The sequence below is a fragment of the Jaculus jaculus genome, chromosome 16 (genome assembly GCF_020740685.1).
Source record: "Jaculus jaculus isolate mJacJac1 chromosome 16, mJacJac1.mat.Y.cur, whole genome shotgun sequence".
Classification (NCBI taxonomy): domain Eukaryota; kingdom Metazoa; phylum Chordata; class Mammalia; order Rodentia; family Dipodidae; genus Jaculus; species Jaculus jaculus.
Genome location: NC_059117.1, coordinates 2063003 through 2085904, shown reverse-complemented (window position 1 = coordinate 2085904; position 22902 = coordinate 2063003). Strand labels below are relative to the sequence as shown.

The window sequence follows — 22902 nt, the reverse complement described above, 5'->3', positions numbered from 1 at the left end:
TTACTGCCTACCCACTTTCCTTCCCCTTTCTCCCTAGCCAGATTTCTCATGCTGATATTTTAGTATGAAAGATTTTTCTAAAATGAGTTCTTATCATTTTTACTAAACAGGCTTCAGAAATTTTTTACTGTGTCTCGATTCCATCAAGTGCCTTACTATGGCTTCACATGCCCATGATGCCCTTCCCACATTTGCCTTAGATCAGCACCCTCTGTACCACTCCTAGCTTAGCTGTGTTATCTTGGCTGGTTGTGTGAATAAGGAACACACCATCACACATCACTCTCATTGTTCCCACCATTTGGCACACTGCTTATGTTTTCTCCTGCCTGGCTAACAGCACATCCTCTAGGAAGCTTTCCCCATCTGACACCCCCCCCCCCATATTGTGCTGGGGATTTTTCCTCGATTCAGTACCCTCATTCCTATTAAGGTAGTATGTTCCAAGTGGCTTAGAAACTGCCTGCTATTTGTCTAGCACCCCACCTGTACCTTTCCTGTCCATCCTAGACAGTATTCCCCAGTGCCAATACCCATGAACAACATGCTCTCTGAGGAATACCACTTGGCTCAGTGCTGGGTACCTTTAGTTATTCATGAAACACATGAAAATGGCAAATATCCACAGCCAGAGCTCTGGATATCATATATAAGTGACAGGCAGGTGGCAAAGAAGCCATCAGGGAGGCTTATTAATAGTTCAGCTGAGAAGCAGGACAGACTACAGGCTGCAGGGAACCACCTTTGGAGAGCATCGGGTGCAAGTGTGGGGCCCCAGCGCTACCAAGGGAGAGACAAGGACAGAGGGTAAGACAACATGTGACTACAAAGTGACTGTAGCAGACAGCTTCAGGTTCACTGAGATGAACTTTCAGACCAGGCACAGTTATGGAAGAAGGGATTTATTGAAGCCTACAGATCCAGGGGAAGTTCCATAATAGCAGAAGAAGCTGGCCTGCCTTCACAGGCCCAAGCAGACAGAGAGAAGCACAAGCCTAAAGGTCAAAAGCCACAGCACACTTCTGGAACTCCTGCTAGGCACACTTTGCATATCTTTAGATTGAAATCAGAAACCCACCACCGCACCTTAAGATCCACCCAGTGACATTGCCTCCAGCCAGGTAGCCAGCAGATGCAAACTACAAACAATAAAGAACTGAATATACTGGGGGACATCTATTCTATTCAAACCATCACAGTGACTGAGAAAGGATGAAGTCTGGGGATGGTGGAGCTTTAGAGCAAAGGGAATGTGTATATGGTGTGTGTGTGGGGGGGAATATTCCTTTAAAAAGTCAGTCATAAATCTTTCTGGCAAAGCAAGTGAATGGCAAGTGTGTATCCAGGTACAGAATGAACATGCATCAAGTGGGATGTATAAATAATAAATGAATAGCTGCATTCATACCAGAGCTTGACCTTGTCAAAAGAGGAATAAACTTTTATCAAAATGTAAACTTAAACAAAATCCCAGTACTAGTAGAGAAGCTCGACTACTATTGGAAGAAAATTTAGGAAGTACCTTCCATGATATAGGAATGGAAAAAGACTTCCTGAACAAAACCCCAGTAGCCCTCAATCTTAAACAGTCACTCAACCAATGGGATCTCATGAAGCTGAAGAGTTTCTTTACAGACAAGCATACAATAAGCAAAGCCAATAGATTACCCATAATAGCTTAGAGCTGGAATCAACCCAGATGTCCATCACTAGAAGAATGGATAACTAAGATGTGGTATATCTACACAATGGAATTCTACACAGCAGTAAGAAAAAATGACACAAAAAAAAATTGAGGAAAAATGGTTGAACCTGGAACAGATCATTCTCAGTGAACTTATCCAATCACAGAAAAAAAAAAAAAATGCCACATAGTCTCACTCATCTACAGCACCTAATCTGAATCTACCCAAGATGCCTTACATACCCAGCAAGGATCTCATGGACTAGACAATAGGATAGGTGGGGAGGGAGGAGAGGGCAATAGAGGGGTGGGAAACACAAATCTAGACCCAAACAGCAATGGTACCATAAAATTCTACTCCCTAAAAGGCAGACCAAATGGCTGAACCTTCACCAGGCCCTTAGAGGTAACACCTGAGCCACAAGACACTGGAGAGGGTATGATGAAGACCAACCTTAATCTTCTACAGCTTCCCTCTCTCCCTCTCTCCTCCCCCTTCTCACTTTCTTTCTTTCTTTCTCTCTCTCTCCCTCTCTCTCTCTCTCTCTTCTAATTCTTTTGTATTAGTTATCTTTTTCTTCCTTTTCTTACTGGGCACTGACCTGTAACTCCCAGTACCAGCATGTGGCTATCATCCACAATGAGCTTTTGATCAGAGAAACCTACAAGGTTTCCTAAATGAAAGGCAGATTTCTGTCCGAGTACTTGATGACCCACCAAATGTTAGTGGTAAGACCCTACTGTTGAAGACACTGTATGTGGTAGACATGTAAAATGGAATGGCATGGCTGGAAGCTGAAAGAGAGTCAGTCCCCAGACAGTGAGTGAGTCTTGTGCCAGAAGGTGCTACATGGGCGACTAGGGGAAAATGACCAATTTCTGTTCAAGATTCTAACCTACTTAGCAGTAAATAACCTGTTGTGATGCCCACACAAGTGCAATAGTGGCACACAGCCATGGTGGGGATTCAACTGCTCTTGATTTGGCTAACTGATCCCCTCAGTAGTATGAGACCCATAGCTGGAGCTGGGAAACAAGTCAGAGCCATATCCAAACATAAGCCCACTTTCCGTTATCAAGCTACCATCAATTGTGGGCTAAAAGAGGGCCTACACCTCTTAAATTCTCTAAAAAAATGTAAGGGTTATCTCATTTGTCCAGGTGCTAACTTACTTTCCTTTGGAGAATCTGCTTCTCTTTTTCAGATCCTAAGGAGAGAGCCACCCCATCATACCTCAAAAGGGCCCCAACTGAAACTAAGAACAATTGGCGAAACAAGCAAGGGTGCTGTTTTCCTGGTGAACCAGGTACCAGTACAAGGGGGAAGGAGATCAACACAGAGAAAAATCAACTCCAACCAGATCAGAGAGCCAGAGACCCAGAGGCCCCCAGCACCTCATCAATGAAGCAGACCAAAAATGAACCCAACATGGCTCAGGGAAATTTTGTGGAAGAGGGGGTGGAAAAAATGTCAGAGCCACATGTTGGGTCATGATGTGCAGAGACATTTATCCTACCCATAACTGAGAGCTAACTCCACAATGCATGACCCATATATGTCAACAAGGAGGGGCCAAGGGGAGGGGGTAAGTCACGGATGAGCCTAATAATGGTACCAAACTTACTGTATTTGCTGGATACAAAACTAATTAGTAAAAAAATAAATAAAATAAATAAAAAACAAAATCCCTTCTTATGTTTTAGAAGAGTCCCCTCCAACTCATAGATGAAACTCAACGAGCTGTATGAGACCTGTTTGCACTATAGAACACCTCTACTCCAACTTCCTCAGCTGCCAAACACTGCAATGCAGAAAGCCTTAGATTTTCCATATGACCCACTAATGGCAATAGAGCTTTGGCTTTCCATCTAGTGGTCAATGCCTCAAAGTCACAGGCAACCTGGAAACTATTACAGAAGGGACTCAAGAAAAATTAAAGACATTTAAGGAGTATAAATCTTAACCAAGACAGAAAAGTTCAGGGGAACAAAAAGAACCATGCTTTTCTTTACACATAGGTTTCTCTTTAAATCTCCACTAGATATAAAGTTCTTTCAGGTTGCCATGGTATTAATTTCATTTAAAACAGTTTTAAGAATGTATTGACAAGATCAAGCATAAAACATTAACTTACTTTTCATAAGACATATGTTTCTTATGCAATTAACAATATATTTGGCATCAAAAAGCTCTAATTTTAAAGACATTTATCTATAACCATCAATCAGTGGATGGTAAATTTATTTCTATCCAGCTTCTACTTTTCACAGTTAATTCTCCAAGGCTACATGTCACACGGTATCACCCAAATACTAATATGTCTACTATGAAATATTAGAATCTAGAAATGGCTATACAATAGTAGGCAAGACAGATGTTTTATGGAAAGAAAGTCTTATCTTAGAGAGGATTGAATTTCTGACCAAGCACCTGATTTTAAACCTTTTAGAAGCATAGCAATAAAATCTTATATACTCAAATTACAAATAATAATTCAGAATAATGAATGTTTCTAAATCACATTAATAGAAAATCACATTCATTTATAGCATATGGCTGACAGAGCACATGGAATCTTGGCATGACTTCATTCAAGGGGTCCATTTCTGGGAAGTATAGTTTTTTTTTTTTTTTTTTTTTTTTTTACTGTACATTGCCCCATACCTTAAGTTTTGGCTAGCAGGTTGCTACTAGACATGGTGAAAACCAAGGAAACATGGCAATTTGTTCCCAAATACCCTCTAGGAAAGCACATGCATGGCTGAGAGCCTCATGTCTCTCTTGCTGAACTGAAGAAATTTTAGCTTAGACAAAAGGCACTGCCCACGTTTACATCACTTGGTAGTATGGGCACCAGGTCTGGAAGCTGGGTCTCTTGGAAACCAGTGCTGCAGAGAACCCAGCAGGTACTGTCAGACTACATGTAGGACCTGCTCTGGGTTGACTGTCAGCTTAGCCTTGCACTTCCTGCTTTGGGCAATTTGTTCATCAAATACTTTCTAACTGTATAACTAGTCATCATTGTAACTACTAGTTAATCCTCTTACCCTTTTAATCATATCTCTCCCCTCCCTGACTTCAGTCTTAGATCTCCCTTATCCCAGCTATGCCCTGAGGACATGTAAATGATGTCACCATGAATCCAGGGCAAACATGCTACCAAATGGACAAGCTTTCTATATCACTGTCACCCAAGGCTCTAGCCACTCACACTTTGTCTTCTCCACATGGCACTGCCCAGGTAGCTGATGGCACCTTCTATTCCACAGAAAACAATACAGTCCTCCACTTCCTTCTGCCTTTCACCAAGTGTCTAACTTGGTGACTGGCATGTGCTCAGTCTGCTATGAAATAGAAGAATATGTTCTCCAACCTCTCCCATTTTTTATTTTATTAATCTCAAGCACAAGATTGAAATAAAGCAATGTACCAGCAAGAACTTAGGGCATCTTTTCAAGTATAGAAACAAAGGAAAAGGTGTTTCTATTAAATTTGAGGTCATGTAGGTTTCTCTTCAAGTGGTTCATTTCTGTTGTTATTTAAGAGTTTCTGTCATATTTCAATACTGAACTATATATAATGTTCCTAAAACCAAGTATATCTTTTGAAACATCATCATGTGGGGAAAAATATATACATGAACATCCTCATTTTGATTCTCTTGATCAATTTCAATTAATTTATTTTTTTCAGTTTACCTATTAGTGAGAGCAAAAAACTCTATATTCACATAGCTCATAATAATCTTTCGAGAAAGACTGGCATGCTTACCCGGATGTATGCATCCTGGTGGTGCTTAGCAAAGTAGAGCATATTGTCTAATGCCAGCATCCCAGGAGGAGTTTGAGTAAAGTCCATGGCAGGGTTAACGTGATTCTGTAAGGAGAGATTGTTTTGCAAGGTTAACTTTTCAGCAGAAGTCACAGACCACAAGAGAATGAAACATCATAAGGTGAGCTCTAAATGATGATATTTTCTGTCTCAACATGAATCTACTAGGTTGAGGGAAGGACTTCCAGAACTAGCCTTTTTTTATACCTGAGGTTAAGAGAGCTAGCTGAAAGTCAAAATGTAGAATTATTCTTAGACACATAGCATTTTAAAAAAAAATAGCACAGAAGTTTTATTTTTCTGGTAGCTTCGTAGAAATGAAACCAAGGGTACACTGGAGGTGAACTGTGGATGAAGCCACAGCTCTGTCATTTATCTCAGAAGCTAAATCCAGTAAGTCATTAGCAATCATATTCTAACTTCTTCACTTTAGCATGTGATGCTGAGGCACTTAGGGTGACTAGGCCCCTAAAAGTAAGGCCAGGAATGTCCTTAAGTCTGCCCTTACAATCTCTACTTTGCTAGAGATCAGAGAATGATCTGACTTCTTACCTCTTGCCTAAAGGAATTCCCTATACCCATTTTTCTATGAACAACCTGAGCCTCTCCCTGGGAGGGATTTTCTCTTTTCTAAAATTTAACTATGATCCTGACATTGTGATTGGTGAAGCTCACAGATTTTGGCATCATGCCTGGCCTCTTCTTGAGCCATCCTCTGAACCAAACCAGTCAGCCCTCACTCTGGTTCACCTGAGCCTAAAGGTAAAGCCCACGACCATGAGTTATAAATAGACCCTTACTAGGGGGACAAAGTCTCTTGGCTGGCTCCTTAACTTCCAGGTTCTAGGTTCTGGTCAGCCCAGCAGGGCTGAGACAAGGGAAAACCAACTCCCACATGCTCCCCCCCCCCCATGAGCTCTCTACTTCCTCCTGCCCTCCACATGGCAGGAGCTCTCTGTGCTTTCTTCTCTTAATCTAATAGTCTCTTTAAATCTTGCCCTCTGGTTTATGGATTTTAATTCTTTAAATTCATAAGACAAGAATTCAGAATACTCTAAATTTATTGGTATGTTGGCATATTGGTAAGGAACTTCCAAATTTCCATTTCAAGACTAGGTATGGCCATACTAGTTGGTGGGCTTGTGAACTGTCAAGGTTATGTAGGCCAAAGCACAGATACTGGGCACAATTCATATGTGCACAGGGTCATGACATCTGTTTCTCTCAGGGAGGGTGTCTGGTTTCACAGTCACTACATACAATATAGTGATGACTTAATAGTTATAAATATGTCAAACAGAGGTTCAGGCCTGGCTGGTATGCCTCTTCATATGCTTGACACCATCCACTATGCACTACCAGGACACATATTCAGGGGGCCAAACGTTCTCTCTTATTAATCACCAAAAACAATTCTGACCATGAAGAGAAATAGTGAATGACTTAGAAGAAGTCATGCTTTTTTCTTTCTGCATTTTCAAAACATGAAAAGAATGCCAGAGACAATTGTTGCTGTCTAGAAATGCTATTGGCTTTTGCCTGCTGACTATATAACCTTCAAATATGATAAATTCACTAACAGGTTTCATAGTTGTTTTTCTTTTGTGAAGTCATCTGGGTTTTCTCTACATAAGATGGTGTCATCTTCAAACAGGGATGATTTGATATCTTCTTTTCTAGTTTGTATGGCTTGCATTCCTTTCTCTTGCATAATTGCTCTGGCTAGCACTTCCAGTACTATGGTGAAGAAGAGCTGTGGAAATGGGTACCTTGTTCTAGCACAAAAATGATAGGTATCTTAATTAGCTAGAATCACTTATTTCACAATGTATAAATACTTTGAAACATTATGTTGTATATGATAAAAATCACATAGTATTATCTGTAAATATAACAATCACTCAAATAATGAGATGACATAAAGCTAAAAGATTTTGCACAAACATACTATAAGCAGAACCAACAGATTACCCACAGAATGGGAGAAAATTTTTGCCAGCTATACCACTGACAGAGGCCTAATATCTAGAATCTACAAAAATCTCAAAAAAACTAAACAAAAAAAAATTAAATACCTCTCTGAAAAATGGAGTAGAGAACTGAATAGGGAGTTCTCAATGGAAGAAATACAAATGGCTAACACACACTTAATAAAATGTTCAAAATCCCTAACCATCAAGGAAATTCAAATTAAAACAACTATGAGATTCCACCTTATTCCAGTCAGGATGGCAATCATTAAAAAATCAACAACAAATGTTGGCAAGGTTGTGGGGAAAGAAGAACCCTCATTCACTGTTGGTGGGAATGTAAACTTATACAATGCTATGGAAATCAATATGGAGATTTTTGGAAAAAAAATGAATATAGAAGTACCAATAGACCCAGTTATTTCCTTACTTGGCATTTGCCCTAAATGCTCCATGCTTCACTACAGAGATAATTGTTCAAGCATGTTTATAGCTGCTCAATTCATAATAGCTAAGAACTGGTATCAACCCAGGTGCCCATCATTGGACAAATTGATAAAGAAGTTGTGGTACATATAAACAATAGAATTCTACTCAGCAGTAAGAAAAAGTGATACAATGAAATTTGTAGAAAAATGGAAATTCTTGGAACAGATCATACTCAAAGAACACATGCAATCACAGAAAGACAAACGCTGCATATTCTCACTCATCTGTGGTTCATAACTTGGGTCAGTCTGAGTTGCTGGCATACCTGATAGGAAACTTCAGGCCCAGACAATAGGAGCAGAAGTGTTTAGGGGAAGAGTAAGGTGGTAGAAATAAATCCAAAACTAAACCTAAAATGAACTGGTACCATATAAATCTTCCTTGTTGAAAGTAGACTTTAGATTTAACCCCCTAAGGAGTATAGGGGGAGTTTATGAAGAGTTCTAGACAGGGTGGGATGAAGCCTCACCTTGAAAAAGCTTGGCTATGTCCTACTACTCACAGTACCAGAAATTGGTGCTACCTACTTTGAGTTTTTTATCATAGAGAAATGTGAGGTCCCCAAAACAAAATGGTCTTCTGTCAAAGCACTTGATTACCCGCCTGAAGTAAAAGGTAAGACCCTATTGCTGAAGACACCATATGCTGCCGACACAGAACATAGAGAAATCTGGGTGGAATCTGGAAGAGAGCCAGTCCCCAGCTAGCCTGTCTAGAGCTGGAAAGCACTTCATGAGTTACTGGGGGAAAGTGGCCAACAATGATGTGAGCAAACAGGGGTCTAAGCTACTCAAGCAACCACCCTGATGAGAAGTATGCACCAGTGCAATAGTGGCACACAGCATTGGTTGGTAACCAATGGCTTTCTCATTGGCTAAGAGAACTGCTCCATGGAAGAAAACCCATATCTGGAACTGGGAACCAGGTCGGAATTCTATGGAGACAATGAGTATTCTCTCCAATGTCAATCTTCCACTAGTCTTTGGTTGAAAGAGAGGCTAGATCCATCGAAATCTCCCTAAATTAATAACGCTTATCCTATTTAACCTATGCTGCCTTCACTCTTCACTGAAGAATCTGTTTGTCTTTTTCAGAAGGTAGCAAGACCCAAGGAGATAAACCACCCTTCACATTTTAGCCAACGCCCAAGTGAAACCACAAAGGAACTGGGGAGACAAGCATGAGTTTTGCTTCCACCAGTGAGCCTGACAATCAGCACCATGGTAAAGGAGACAGATGCTGAGGACACTCAATACTACATAACACAGCAGATATCCAGAGGCTCCTAAGAGCTCATCACAGGAGTAGACATACACAGCAAGGTTCAGGGAATTTGTTAGGAGAGGGGATGGAAAGATATTTATAGTCATTAGTTGGGATGTCATACCCAGAGGCATAGCCTCCCCTGAATAACTGACTGCTGCTCCCACCCCATGAGGAATAGCAGCAACCCCACTGAGAAGAATCCCCCAGCAGAATGGGGGAGCAAGAAGAGAAAAAAAAAATAGTACCAACACATGATGTGGCCACACAAAGTAGGTTCATAATAAAAAATCCCACTAGTAGGAAAAGAAAAAAATCCAAGTATTTGGAATCATCAATATATATTTCATCCTAAAAGAAACTCTAAGTAAAAGTTTTGTACGTATAAAGAGAGATGGGGATATAGGTCAGTGGCAGAATGCTTGCCTAGCATTCTTCAGTATTAAAGTCTATATAATAGAATAGCATAGTATTTGCACATATCCAAACTCATGCCTCCATACACATTAAGTTGTCTCTGTTGTACCTAATGCAACATAAGTGCTATGGAGACTGTTATTGTTGATTAGAGAATAATGATAGGCCAAAGGTCTGTTCATGTTCAGTACTGATGCAATTTTTCCCAAATATTTTCAATCCATGTTTGCTTGAATCTATGGGTGGGGATGACATGGATATGGAATGCTGACTGTAACTGATGGTCACAGTTCTTTTAAAGTACCATACAGTTAATCATACCTACTCAGGCTGTCAACATTGTGCGAAGTGCCCTGCATGTACTACCTCTTAATCCTCATCAAACTCTTCCTAGAGGGATGCTATCATTGTCTTCTCTTCAAGAGAAGGAAGCTGAGGTACTGACAGCCTGATTAATTTTTCCAGAGTTTTAGAGCAATAAGGTCAACTCAAAGCACAGGTTTTGTTTTGTTTTGTTTTTTGATTTTCTTTTTCATTTTTAAAAAATTTTTAATTTATTTATTTGAGAGCGACAGACACAGAGAGAAAGACAGATAGAGGGAGAGAGAGAGAATGGGCGCGCCAGGGCTTGCAGCCTCTGCAAATAAACTCCAGATGCGTGCGCCCCCTTGTGCATCTGGCTAACGTGGGACCTGGGGAACCGAGCCTCGAACCGGGGTCCTTAGGCTTCACAGGCAAGCGCTTAACCGCTAAGTCATCTCTCTAGCCCGTTTTTTGATTTTCTAAGGTAGGGTCTCACTCTAGCTCAGGCTGACCTGGAAGTCACTATGTATTCTCAGGGTGGCCTCGAACTCTCGGCAATCCTCTTACCTCTGCCTCCCCAGTGCTGGGATTAAAGGCGTGCGCCACCACACCCGGCTAAAGCACAGATTTTGAAGCTGGATTTTGTGGTGTTAGGTTGCTGAATACCTGACATTTCTACACATTTCACAAAGGCATGCAGTCTGTTCCTGTCAATCAGCATTATTCCTTCACAAGGACTGGCTTGTGATCCATTCTTCTTAGTAAGAGTTATCATTTTTTCATCCCTTCCAGACATTACAGTACACTGAAGTTTCTCTCATGTGTGATGACCTATGTCTTCATTGTCATTAACATACAGATCTTACCTCACAAAGCCAATGAGAAATTGACTTTTGTTTTTAGTGATTTCCTCTACAGAACGAAATAGCCCTCTATTGTAGATGAAAAGAATCCATATTTTCGTAGATAGGAGTAAACTATACTTTCTCTCTCTTTCTTTCTCTCTCTGTCTTTCGAAGGAGGGTCTTACTCTCTAGCCCAGGCTGACCTGGAATTCACTATGTAATCTCAAGGTGGCCTTAACTTCACAGCAATCTTCCTACCTCTGCCTCCTGAGTGCTGGGATTAAAGATGTGAACTACCATGCCTCCTTTTACTTTGTCTCTTTTTAAAACTTTGCTATTAACAATTTATGAATTATGTATTATGAATATAATGTATTTTCATCAGGTAATGACAGTACCACTAGTCAAGCCACTTCATGTCCAGCATACAGTGTCCCAAAACACTCCTCCCCATTCTCTGGCTCTTATTCTTTATGTCATCTTCTCAGCCTCTATTGAAATAATGGTTTTCACATTTGTTCTTTTTCTTGTTTTAATAGTCGTGGTAGTTTGATTCAGGTGTCCCCCATAAACTTAGGTGTTTTGAATGCTAGGTTCCCAACTGATGGAGATTTGAGAATTAACATCTTCTGGAGGCAGTGTTGTTGGCCGCTGGCTTATGGATGTTATAGCCAGTTTCCCCAAGCCAGTGTTTGGCACATTTTCCTGTGGCTATTGTCCACCTTATGTTGGCCAGGGGGTGAAGTCCACCTGTGCTTATGCCATTGTTTTTGCCTGCCATCATGGAGCTTCCCCTTCGAGCCTGTAAGCCAAAATAGACCTCTTTTTTCCCACAAGCTGCTCTTAGTTGGGTGATTTCTACCAGCAATGTGAACCTGACTGCAACAATAAAGTGGTACTGAGGAGTGGCACTGCTGCTAGGCACCTGGTTGTGTGGCTGTGGTCTTTTGGAGCTGATTTTCAGAGGAATGTGGAAGGATTTGAAACCTTGTCCTAAGAGATGCCTTGGAGTGTGGTAAGTACAGCTTGATGGACTATTCTGATCAGAGTTGAAAGACCTGAATGCAGTAAGAACTATGGACTGTGAGGTTTGACTTATTAGGGTGAGAAATATCTTTCCATGGGCTAGGTTAGCAGTTTGTTTGAGAAGCTTGCTGTTATGCCCATGTCCTGAGAACTTGTGCAGGGTTGCTTTGTGTAGAAATGAACTGGAGTGAGCAGAGGGATATGGCACAGAAAAAAAAAATGAAATCTTTGGGTTAACTGCTGCCTGTTCAGCTGCAATTGAGAGATTACAACCTTTGAGATTGGGCCAGCTGCCTGCACTGGGGCAACAGGAAGAATGCAAACTCTTTTGAAGGGGTCTGAGTGCTCAAGGAGTGTCCTGTTCTTCAAAATCTGCTTTATTCCCCCCTGGATTAACAAATTAACCTACCTGGTATTGTGGAGTATAAGAGATGCAGGAAAGAGAAGGTCATTGAGTTTGCAACATGATCTTGTGTTTTGCAAACGGCCATGGGCAGTGTGAAGCAGGTTTGCTGGATGCCTGCATGGAGACCCCATGGGGCCATGAATATGAGGATGAATTGTGGATTGCAGTGGGCACTGAGTGGAGATGCTGAGACCATAAGATGGCTGCTAAGGAAAGCTGCAAGCCCCAGATGAGACGTTTTCTAGTACTGTGAAAGCCTAGCTGAAGGGGCAGAATTAGAACTCCAGAGACTTGTTGCTGGTTAGAGTTATCGGACTTGGAGACTTGTCATCAACTAGAGTTGTTGGACTTAGAGCTACAGAGTTTGGTGTTTGCCCCATTTAAATCATGTATTGCTTGAGTATTTCTCTGCTATGTCCAATGCCATCTTTTGCAGTGTGAATATTTATTCTGTTCCACTATGGGTTTTTTTGAGGTTATTTTTTGGTATTATGGCTCAGTTAAAAGATCTTGGACTATGGGGATACATGGACATCATTGGGATTGATAAAAAAAATGGGGACTTTTAAAGTCGGATTTTATATCATGTATAGTTTTCAGTTTATGAAGATCAGGGGCAGAATGTGGTGGTTTGATTCAGGTATCCCCCATAAACTTAGGTGTTCTGAATGCTAGATTCTCAACTGATAGACATTTGAGAATTAACACCTTCTGGAGGCAGTGTATTGTTAGGGGGGGGTGAGCTTATGGGTATGATAGCTAGTTTCCCCATATCAGTGTTTGGCATACTCTCCTGTTGCTATTGTCCTCCTTATATTGGCCAGGGGGTGGTATCCACCCTCTGCTCATGCCATTGTTTACCCTTGCCATCATGGAGCTTCCCCCTTGAGACTGTAAGCCAAAATAAACCTCTTTTTGTCCCACAAGCTGCTCTTGGTTGTGTGATTTCTACAAGCAATGTGAACCTGACTGCAACAATAGTGAAATAATTTCACAATCATGCAGTTTTGAAAATATGTAAAGGAGAAAAGTAACAGGTCTAAATATTTGAAAGCTTTCTGCATGGTGACAAAGACATTCTGAGATCTCAGCAAGGCCAAGGGCTACTTTTCTCTTTCCTTATTTATGAGCTCTGAGCAAAAATTTATTTTCTTTTCTTGTTTCATGTTATTTTTTCCACCTATCTTAAAATGGAAGCTATAAGAGCCTGAAATTCCCCCTTGTTTTACTGCAAATCCTGTGTACCTCCATACATCTGAAATGTGACTCACTCCTTCTAAAGTGTTGTTCAGTGAATCCTGGTGGGCATTTCTCAGATCCTAGGGGAGAGGAAAAGGCTGCTTCCTGCTCCAAAGCACCAGAGTTTGCATTTGGGGAACTTGGTACCAAACAGCTAGAGATATCACAAGTTATTTTACAGTGAGGATCCCATGTGCAGCTCAACATCTAGGTCCTGGGGTCAAAGTCTCTTCTATCCATGTGTGAGATTTTGGCTGAATTATCTTAATCACATGCAAGGAAGTTTATGACCTATAAGACAGAAAATCTCTAACCTGATCTGGATACAAAGCTTTTGGAGAGGGTTGGGCCATCAATGTAACCCAGGCCAATTCCTTATACTGATGTGCCTCTGGCGGAGAAGAGCACTGCTCACACTAAGCAGGCACCTGGATCTCATGTGGGCCTGGCTGAAGCAACAACTGCTGAGGCAAACCTCTCATTTGTTAGCACTGGGGTGGGTCAAGAACTTGTATCTCTCACAACTTCCCAGACAATACAGCTACTGCTAGTTGGGAACTGTATTTTGAGAACCCCTGGATGATACAATGGCTCATCTCTTACAACATAGGAAATATTAGAAGATCTGGAATCTGAATTGACCAATATCCTGGATCCCATGCAGCACACATTATATCCCACTGTACAGCTCACTGGCTAAATATTAAATTAACCTTATATTCATCTTCCTGGAGTTCAGTGTTTTGTCAAGAAAACAAACTCATTCATTCAGAAAAGAGAACTGTAATTTAGAAATCTCTCCCTTATTCTTTGCACAAATTTCTAACAAAAGTATTATATATTGGTACTTTTGTGAGAAGCTGATATCAATCAATATCTTCTACTCGAGTGTATTCTGGGTGGGGAAGCAGAGCTGGTACTAGCTGAATGATTTTTTAAAATGTTTTGTGTTTTTCAATTACCAATACCATGTCAGACTTTCATTAGTGAGTATAATAAAGAAATGATTATAATTATTATAATGCCTGCCAGATGGCATGTCACAAGGAAAACCTTTGAGGATTTAGACATTAATATTTGTGCTATACAGTGCCTACAACTGCTCAAAAATACACTATGAAAATCAAAATTTAAAACAATTCACACTGTTGAATATTCGCTTAGTTCACAAAATGCCCCATCCAAAGACACTGCTTAGTCTGGCAGTTTAACACCAGTTTCTCCAAAGGGAATGAAAGTGGCCACACAGCTCTAAACCACAACTTTATCCTCTTCCACCTTCCCCACGCAGTAGCAGTATGCTGATATTTTAGCAAACTCCCTATAGATTCAGTTCTCCACCTGGGATATACCTGAACTTTCACTGGGGAACCCTTAAAAGTCTTAATGTGTAGGCGATACTCCAAATCTGTACTACTGGGAGATTAGTGACTGAATTCTTCAAGCTCACCAGGTGATTCTGAAAACCATTTTCCAGATCAGTGATTCCAAAACTTGAATGAGCATCTGAGCCTTCTAGAGGGTTTGGGGTGCTAGTAGGTCTGGGTAGAGCTCAAGAACTGTCAGTCAAACAAGTCCCCATGTTCAGCTGATGTTGGGAACACACTGTGAGAATTATTGTTCTAAAGCCACAGAAACTAAATGGAGAAGAGGTTAGGGGTCTCTGTCCAGTGCATGCAGCTGAGTTTTCCATGCCATGTATAAGGCATTGTGTTAGGCAGAAAATTTTATTGGAATAGCTGCGTTTGGCAGGACATTCTCTGAGTTAACGTATGATCACCATTGTGCCACTTGTGGCCCAAGACATCTGTATAATGAGGTTCTTGAAAACAAAAGACTTCATGGGCTGGAGAGATGGCTTAGCAGTTAAGCGCTTGCCTGTGAAGCCTAAGGACCCTGGTTCGAGGCTCGATTCCCCAGGTCCCACGTTAGCCAGATGCACAAGGGTGCGCATGCGTCTGGAGTTCGTTTGCAGTGGCTGGAAGCCCTGGCTGGCCCATTCTCTCTGTCTCCCTCTATCTGTCTTTCTCTCTGTGTAGGTCACTCTCAAATAAATAAATAAAAAATGAACAAAAAAAATTTAAAAAAGACTTCATAATCTCTGGCATAGACTGGCATCCTCAAGAAAGACAAGTAGTCTCAGAAAATCTTCCCAGTCTAGCCTTGCTCCCTCCCCATTAAATTCAATAAAAATAGGGTTTTCTGGGTAAAAAGACTCACAACTTTAATTCTAGTATGTGGGAAGCTGAATCAGGAGATTGCTAAGTTTGAGACCAGTCTGAACTATACAGTAAGATTCTACCTCAAAAACAAAACATACAATAGGATGAAAACAAAGATGGTGACCTATCAAATCTAACTTAAGAGATGGCAAGAATGTTCAAATGTAGAGAAATGCATTAGTACAGGTTGGTATCATGTCAGCTACTATAAAGGCAGAAGTTCAGTCAATCCTCCAACTCCCCAAAGAGGCAAGTATGAGGAAAGAGGTAGATGAAGTTCTTATAAGGATAAGAATGAAGGTGAGGAAAGAGGTAAATGCAATTCTTATAAGGATAAGAATGAAGGTCAGAACCTACACCTTGCACAGATCAGAGCTATTAAGTGGCAGTCACTTCCTCTATTCCACAGCTTTTTGCCCCCCTCACTTAGGAACTAGAAAGTCTATAGAAACTAGGAGTACAGGCCACATTAGCATAGAGAATTTAGGTAGTGAAATATAAAAATGGTTTTCAGAAATTTAAGCACACCTCTACAGAACAAGAAAATCTGGCTTGTGAATATAAAATTCCTCATCATTAATTCTTTGTGAAGCACAAAGATCCTCATGAGACACAATTCGAGGAAGATGCTGAAGACTCAGCCCACACATTCTAAGCCTGCCAACAGTACAATGACTCTTTCTCTGAGCTGTGGTTTCTTTTCTCTTTGCCTAGCCTCCCTAGGACCTCTGATGCTCCCTCTACTTCCTTTCACCCTCCTGCCCCCTCCTGGCCTCCAACCCCAGCTATGTGTCTTTTGGCTTGGTGATTTCAAAATAAATTATTGAATGATAACCTCAGTTCAGCTGAACCCTGGACTATCTTCAACAGTCCTAGTGTCATGAAGGTAACCTCTTGCCTGGGAATGTTCCGCAGCCCAAGAGAGTTCATATCCACCTCTACTATTAAGAACTAAAAGTTCAGAGTGGGCCCTAAGTCCAAGGAGGTCAAGATCATTAGGCAGTCGGAAGGATCTGGCATACTGGATTTCATGAAGGGTAATAAGAAGGACAGAATTGATTCCACTATGCCAGTAGCTGGGGCAGGTCATAGGAGGACAGGGCATTTTAAAAAAGGCCACACTCAGATTCAGCTCCTGACAATGGAAATCATGCACCAAAAGGATGCTAAAAGCAGCAGAAATGTTAATAGAGAAGCATGTCAGAAAATAATGAAAAAACTTTAGATTTTATCCAAGGTAAAAGTAAAAGTATGTATGTAAGGGGTGGGGGGATTCAAACTATCTATTGTCCCTAGACATCTGAAAAAGTGCAGAGACAATTTTGTGCTACTATAGAACACAAGATTAGCAGAAAAGTTTCTAACCTTTGAAACACTAAAGGAGAGGCTGGAGACAAAGCAGGAGAGCACAGAGCAGAAGGCTGGAGTGGAAGACCCTGATCAGGTCTTCATGATTCCTGGCCTAGTCTTTCATTGCCTGACTTCTAAGGCTTATTCCTGTAGGGATCACTGTGCCATACAGAAATAACGCATTTCATCTGAAGATGAACTTAAAACCAAACAATACCTTCTATTTCGGAAATGTGTTTTCAGTGTAGCTTTGAAATGTCCAGGCAATCACCCAGGCACACAAAAGTACACTCACATGCAGGAGACTTCACAAATGTACACTGGAAAGCAAAACTCTGCATTCAGGGTTGGGAAGATGGCCCAGTGGATAAAATACTTGCTGTGCAAGTATGAGTCCTTGACTTGGGATTTTTAGAGCCCACCTAAAGCTGTGGGAAGTGAAGACAGAAGAATCTCTAGAAGTTCACAGACCCACTAAACTGGAAAATGTAGTGGCTGACAATGACAAACCCTGTTTCAAACAAGGTAGAAGGTGAGAACACACACCCGAGGTTGCCTTCTGATCTCTACATATGTGCCATGATATGTGCATAACCACATTCATGTATATGAACACACATATACATATGTTCTAAACTCCCACAGAGACACAAATTCTGCATTCAAGGTAAACTTCCCCAAGTGAAAAATAATGTCGTAAATTACTTGTAAAACATCAGAAAAGGCTGTGACTCATCACACATACAATTTGTGAAAAATCTGTGTTGATTCTCACTTCATTATTATGAAGAAACAAAGCTGAGATTCACTGAATAAAAGGGTAAATGGGGGCAAAGTTTATTTTGTATGTTGATTCAATACTCAACACACAGAATTACCATAAAAACTGAATTAAAATGCCTTGGGAATAAATTTTCTTTAAAATGACACTGGTTATTTTTAAAAAGTCTTCTGACAATGAAATGGAGTGCTCAAGGTTTATAAAGACAGCTGTTATTCTTCTACTCAGCTGAGCATAAACAGGACAGTTAACAATCTAAATATGGTGCCAGACTCTTCTTCACTTCCCTCCCATCTCCTTTCTGTACCACTCCTCCTTTCTTCCAAATCACTTGAAAACAAGGAGTGAAGTAGAGGTGGTTGGAAATCATGTATAGTGGTCCTCTAGCTACATCCCTAGGAAGGGTGCAGGCTAAACCATTCAGCAAAGAATGCACCTCACATGCAACCACTGCTGCAGAGTAGGCCTGATTTGTTCATTGCAACCCCCTTCCATGGTGCCAGACAACTGTCCACCTGTCCCAGCAGCCTCTGATGAAGGGCTGCAACTGGTAAGAGGAAATAAAGCAAAACTTCGATGATCTGATGGACCTGGGAGCCAAGTATCTTAAGCCTCTCCCTACACCTACACACTTTATAGAGGACCAAATGCTGCCTCCTGCTACACTGATGTCCTTCCTGGAGTCCATCATTGGAGCCTCACCCTATACCAATGTCCTTCCTGGGAATCCATCATCAGAGCCTCCTCCTATACCAATGTCCTTCCTGGGAGTCCATCATCAGAGCCTCCTCCTATACCAATGTCCTTCATGGGAGTCCATCATCAGAGCCTCTCCTATACCAATGTCCTTCCTGGGAATCCATCATCAGAGCCTCTCCTATACCAATATCCTTCTGGGGAGTCCATCATCAGAGACTCCCCTATACCAATGCCCTGAGATTCCATCATCAGAGCTTCCCCCTATATCAATATCCTTCCGGGGAGTACATCATCAGGGCTTCCCCTTTATCAATGTCCTTCCTGGAAGTCCGTCATTAGAGCCTTCCCTTTACCAATGTCCTTCCTGGGAATCCATCATAAGAGCCTGCCCCTATAACGATGTCTTTCCTTGGATTCCATCATCAGAGCCTCCCCATATCAGTGTCCTTCCTGGGTGTCCATCATCAGAGAGCTCCCCCTATATCAATATCCTTCCTGAGAATCCATCATCAGAGACTCCCTTATACCAATGTCCTTCCTGAGAGTCCATCATCAGAGCCTCCACTATATCAATGTTCTTTCTGGGAGTCCATCGTCAGAGCCTCCCCTATATCAATGACCTTCCTGGGAATCCATCATCGGAGCCTCCCCCTATAACAATTTCCTTACTGGGAGCACATCATCAGAGCCTGCCCATACATAAATGTCCTTCCTGAGAGTCCATCATCATAACCTACCCTATACCAATGTCTTTCCTTGGAATCCATCATCAGATCCTCCCCTATATCAATATCCTTCCAGTGAGTCCATCATCAGAACCTCCCACTATACTAATATCCTTCCTAGGGGTCCATCATCAGAGCCTCCCCTATATCAATGTCCTTCCTGGGAGTCCATCATCAGAGCCTCCCCCTATACCAATATCCTTCCTGGGAGTCTATCATCAGATCTTCTCCTATACCAATGTCCTTCCTGGGAGTCCATCATCAGAGTCTCCCCTATATCAATGCCCTTCTTGGGAATCTATCATCACAGCCTCCTCGTATCCCAGTGTCCTTCCAGGGAGTCCATCATCAGTGCTTCCTCTATACAATGGCCTTCCAGGGAGTCCATCATCAGAGCCTCTCCTATACCAATGTCCTTCCTGGGAGCCCATCATAAGAGCCTCCGCCTATACCAATGTTCTTCCTGGGAGTCCATCATCAGAGCCTCCGCTATATCAATACCATTCCTGGGAGTCCATCATCAGAGCCTCTCCTATACCAATGTCCTTCCTGAGAGTCCATCATCAGAGCCTCCCCTATACCAATATCCTTCCTGGGAGTCCATCATCAGAGCCTCCCCTATACCAATATCCTTCCTGGAAGTCCATCATCAGAGCCTCCCCTATATCATTGTTATTCCTGGAAGTCCATCATCAGAGCCTCCCCCTATATCAATGTCCTTCCTGGGAATCCATCATCAGAGCCTCCCCCTATATCAATATCCTTACTGAGAGCACATCATCAGAGCCTGCCCATATATAAATGTCCTTCCTGAGAGTCCATCATCATAACCTACCCTATACCAATGTCTTTCCTGGGAATCCATCATCAGAGCCTCCCATATATAAATGTCCTACCTGGGAATCCAATATCAGAACCTCTCCTATACCAATGTCCTTCCTGGGAGTCCATCATCAGAGCCTCCCCTATATTAATGTCTTTCCTGGGAGTCCATCATCAGAGCCTCCCCTATACCAATGTCCTTCCTGGGAGTCCATCATCAGAGCTTCCCACATGTCAATATCCTTCCTGGGAGTCCATCATCAGAGCTTCCCCCTATCAATATTATTCCTGAGAATCCATCATCAGAGACTCCCTTATACCAATGTCCTGTCTGGGAGCCCATCATCAGAGCTTCCACCTATGTCAATATCCTTCCTGGGAGTCCATCATCAGAGACTCCCCTTTATCAATGTCCTTCATGGGAATCCACTGTCAGAACCTCACCCTATATCAATGGCCTTCCTGGGAGTCCGTCATCAGAGCCTGCCCCTATGACGATGTCTTTCCTTGGATTCCATCATCAGAGCCTCCTCTATATCAATGTCCTTCCTGGGAGTCCATCATCAGAGAGTGTCCACCTATATCAATATCCTTCCTGCAAGTCCATCATCAGAGACGCCCCTTTACCAATGTCATTCCTGAGAGTCCATCATCAGAGCCTCCCCTACACCAATGTCTTTCCTGGGAGTCCATCATCAGAGTCTCCCCTTTACCAATGTCCTTCCTGAGAGTCCATCATCCGAGCCTCCCCTATACCAACACCCTTCCTGGGAGTCCATCATCAGAGCCTCCCCCTATATCAATGTCTTTTCTGGGAGCACAGGCCATCATTTTTAGATCCACCCTAACATAATGTTCTTCTGGGCTTTGTTTAATAGAACAGAAAGGCCTTAGATGATGACAACAGCCAAGAACTCAGTCCTAGAGGCAACACAACACATTTACAACTTGAACGGATGCGTGGCACTATTTCAAGCCTGGGATTGGCAAAATCTACTGCTTAGGTGCCAAACCAGGTCCACTATTTTTTCTGTATAGCTTAGCTTCCTAATACTTTTGTTTTACATTTTCAAACAGAATTATTTTTTTATAGTCAAGAAGGGAATAAACTGTGGTTTGTAAATCACATGAGTTCAAATCCCAATGTCTGTCACAGATGCTTTTTGTAGTCAATCACACTCATGGTGGCCATGGCTGCTTTCTCATGATGTGACAGAACCAGCAGAGGCAAGATGTGACACAGGCTTCCAGGTGACTCACAAAGTCTAAATCACTGCTTCTTGGCTTTTATTGATAGTATCTGACAACCCTTATTCTAAGCATTTGGTCCTCTTGGCAGCTCTATGGGTTGGTAAGAAAAGGAGTACTCCTTAACCAAAAATTAAAATTTTCAGTTAATCAAGAAATGCTAATATTTTTCCCCCTGCAAAACACCATGAATCTTTGGATATGTTCAGTCTTTTACCTAGTTCGTGAAATGTTGTAATGGCACTGCTGATTCCTGAGTGTTCAACTGAACAAAATCGTCAAATGTCAGGTTGAAAGGAATGTGTTTAGTAGCCTTCACTTGTCACTGAAATTCACCCTTCCCTTTTCCCCTCCAATCACTAACACAGTGATTCAGTGTCCAGCCTTAGTGTGCCTGGACACATTTTCTTTATTATCTGAAAGTAAACCTCAGACAAGGCCTTGTGTCATTTACTTTCTTATTGATGGGACAAATTACCCAACCAGAAAGGGGGTTAATTTGGCTTACAATTCAGGGGGGAATCTATCATGGTGGAGGGAGTATGACATGAACAGAACAGCTGGCATCACAGCAGCAGGGAGGAGACAGGGAGGTGGAGAACACCACCGGGCTGCCACATCGCAAGGCCTATCCCCAGTGGTGTACCTCTTCCAGCAAGAATCCACCTCCTAAAGGTTCCATAGCCTTCCCAAACAGCATTTTCCTCTGGGGATCAATTATTCAAACACACGAGCATGTGGGGAGTGCTATGCATTCAAAAGACCACAGAGCTTTCCATGTATTCAGATATAAATGGCAACCCATAACTTTGATGTAGTAGGGATCTAGGTTGACCTGGTAAGTGTTTTCTTTTTTCCTTTCAGTAAATCTCATAAAAGATAGCACTTTGGCCTTTAAATTTAGAAAGCATGACTCCTTTCCCATAGCAGGCCAAATATAATTCTTATGGTCATGCAAATATTAACAAACTCTGGCACTTAGAGGTTAAGTATCTTGCCCACATAAACAACCAGTATGCTGGGAGTTATGTCAACAGTCCCAAGTCTATGTTGCAAACTAACACCTTAAGGGGAAAAATAGTTAGCTACATGATGGAAACTCTATTCCATGGGGCATTTTACAACCTTTTAAAACTATGTTCATACAACATTTATTACAAGTGAAGAGGGATGTTTACTACATTCCATGCACAATTTCTATGGTAGCACAGGTTTTTATCTATGTGTATATTTTTTACAATATTCCTTATGTTCTTATTACACAAATAAAGACAGAACTCTCATAATTATGTAGTTTTAAAATGCATTAAAAATGGAAGAAAATTCACCAAAATATTAATAATGATTTGTAGTGTCCATATTTTCCTAATGAAGGTACATTGATTTTTACTTATAATTGACCAGGGTTGTTCCACAGCTCACTTACAAGAAGACAAATTCATTATCAGTTTCTGAAGCCTCATGGACTTGGGCCACAAAAGGGCATTTGTTCAATCTGCCTGATTTGCTATAGTACAGCCCAGAGGAACATTAAGGGACTAGCCTCTTTTATTTTGGACCTTTAAGCCAGCCTTTTCAGGA

General features: G+C 41.6%; 1 protein-coding gene across 2 annotated transcripts in view; it reads right to left on the bottom strand.

Moving 5' to 3' along the window:
* Elmo1 (engulfment and cell motility 1) overlaps nt 1-22902 on the bottom strand; it is a 606684-nt gene that overhangs the window by 330822 nt on the left and 252960 nt on the right. For both annotated transcript variants that reach the window (XM_045135705.1, XM_004668852.2), the window contains exon 14: nt 5457-5561. In XM_045135705.1, the coding sequence (XP_044991640.1) occupies nt 5457-5561 (105 nt within the window). The remainder of the gene's footprint in view (nt 1-5456; nt 5562-22902) is intronic.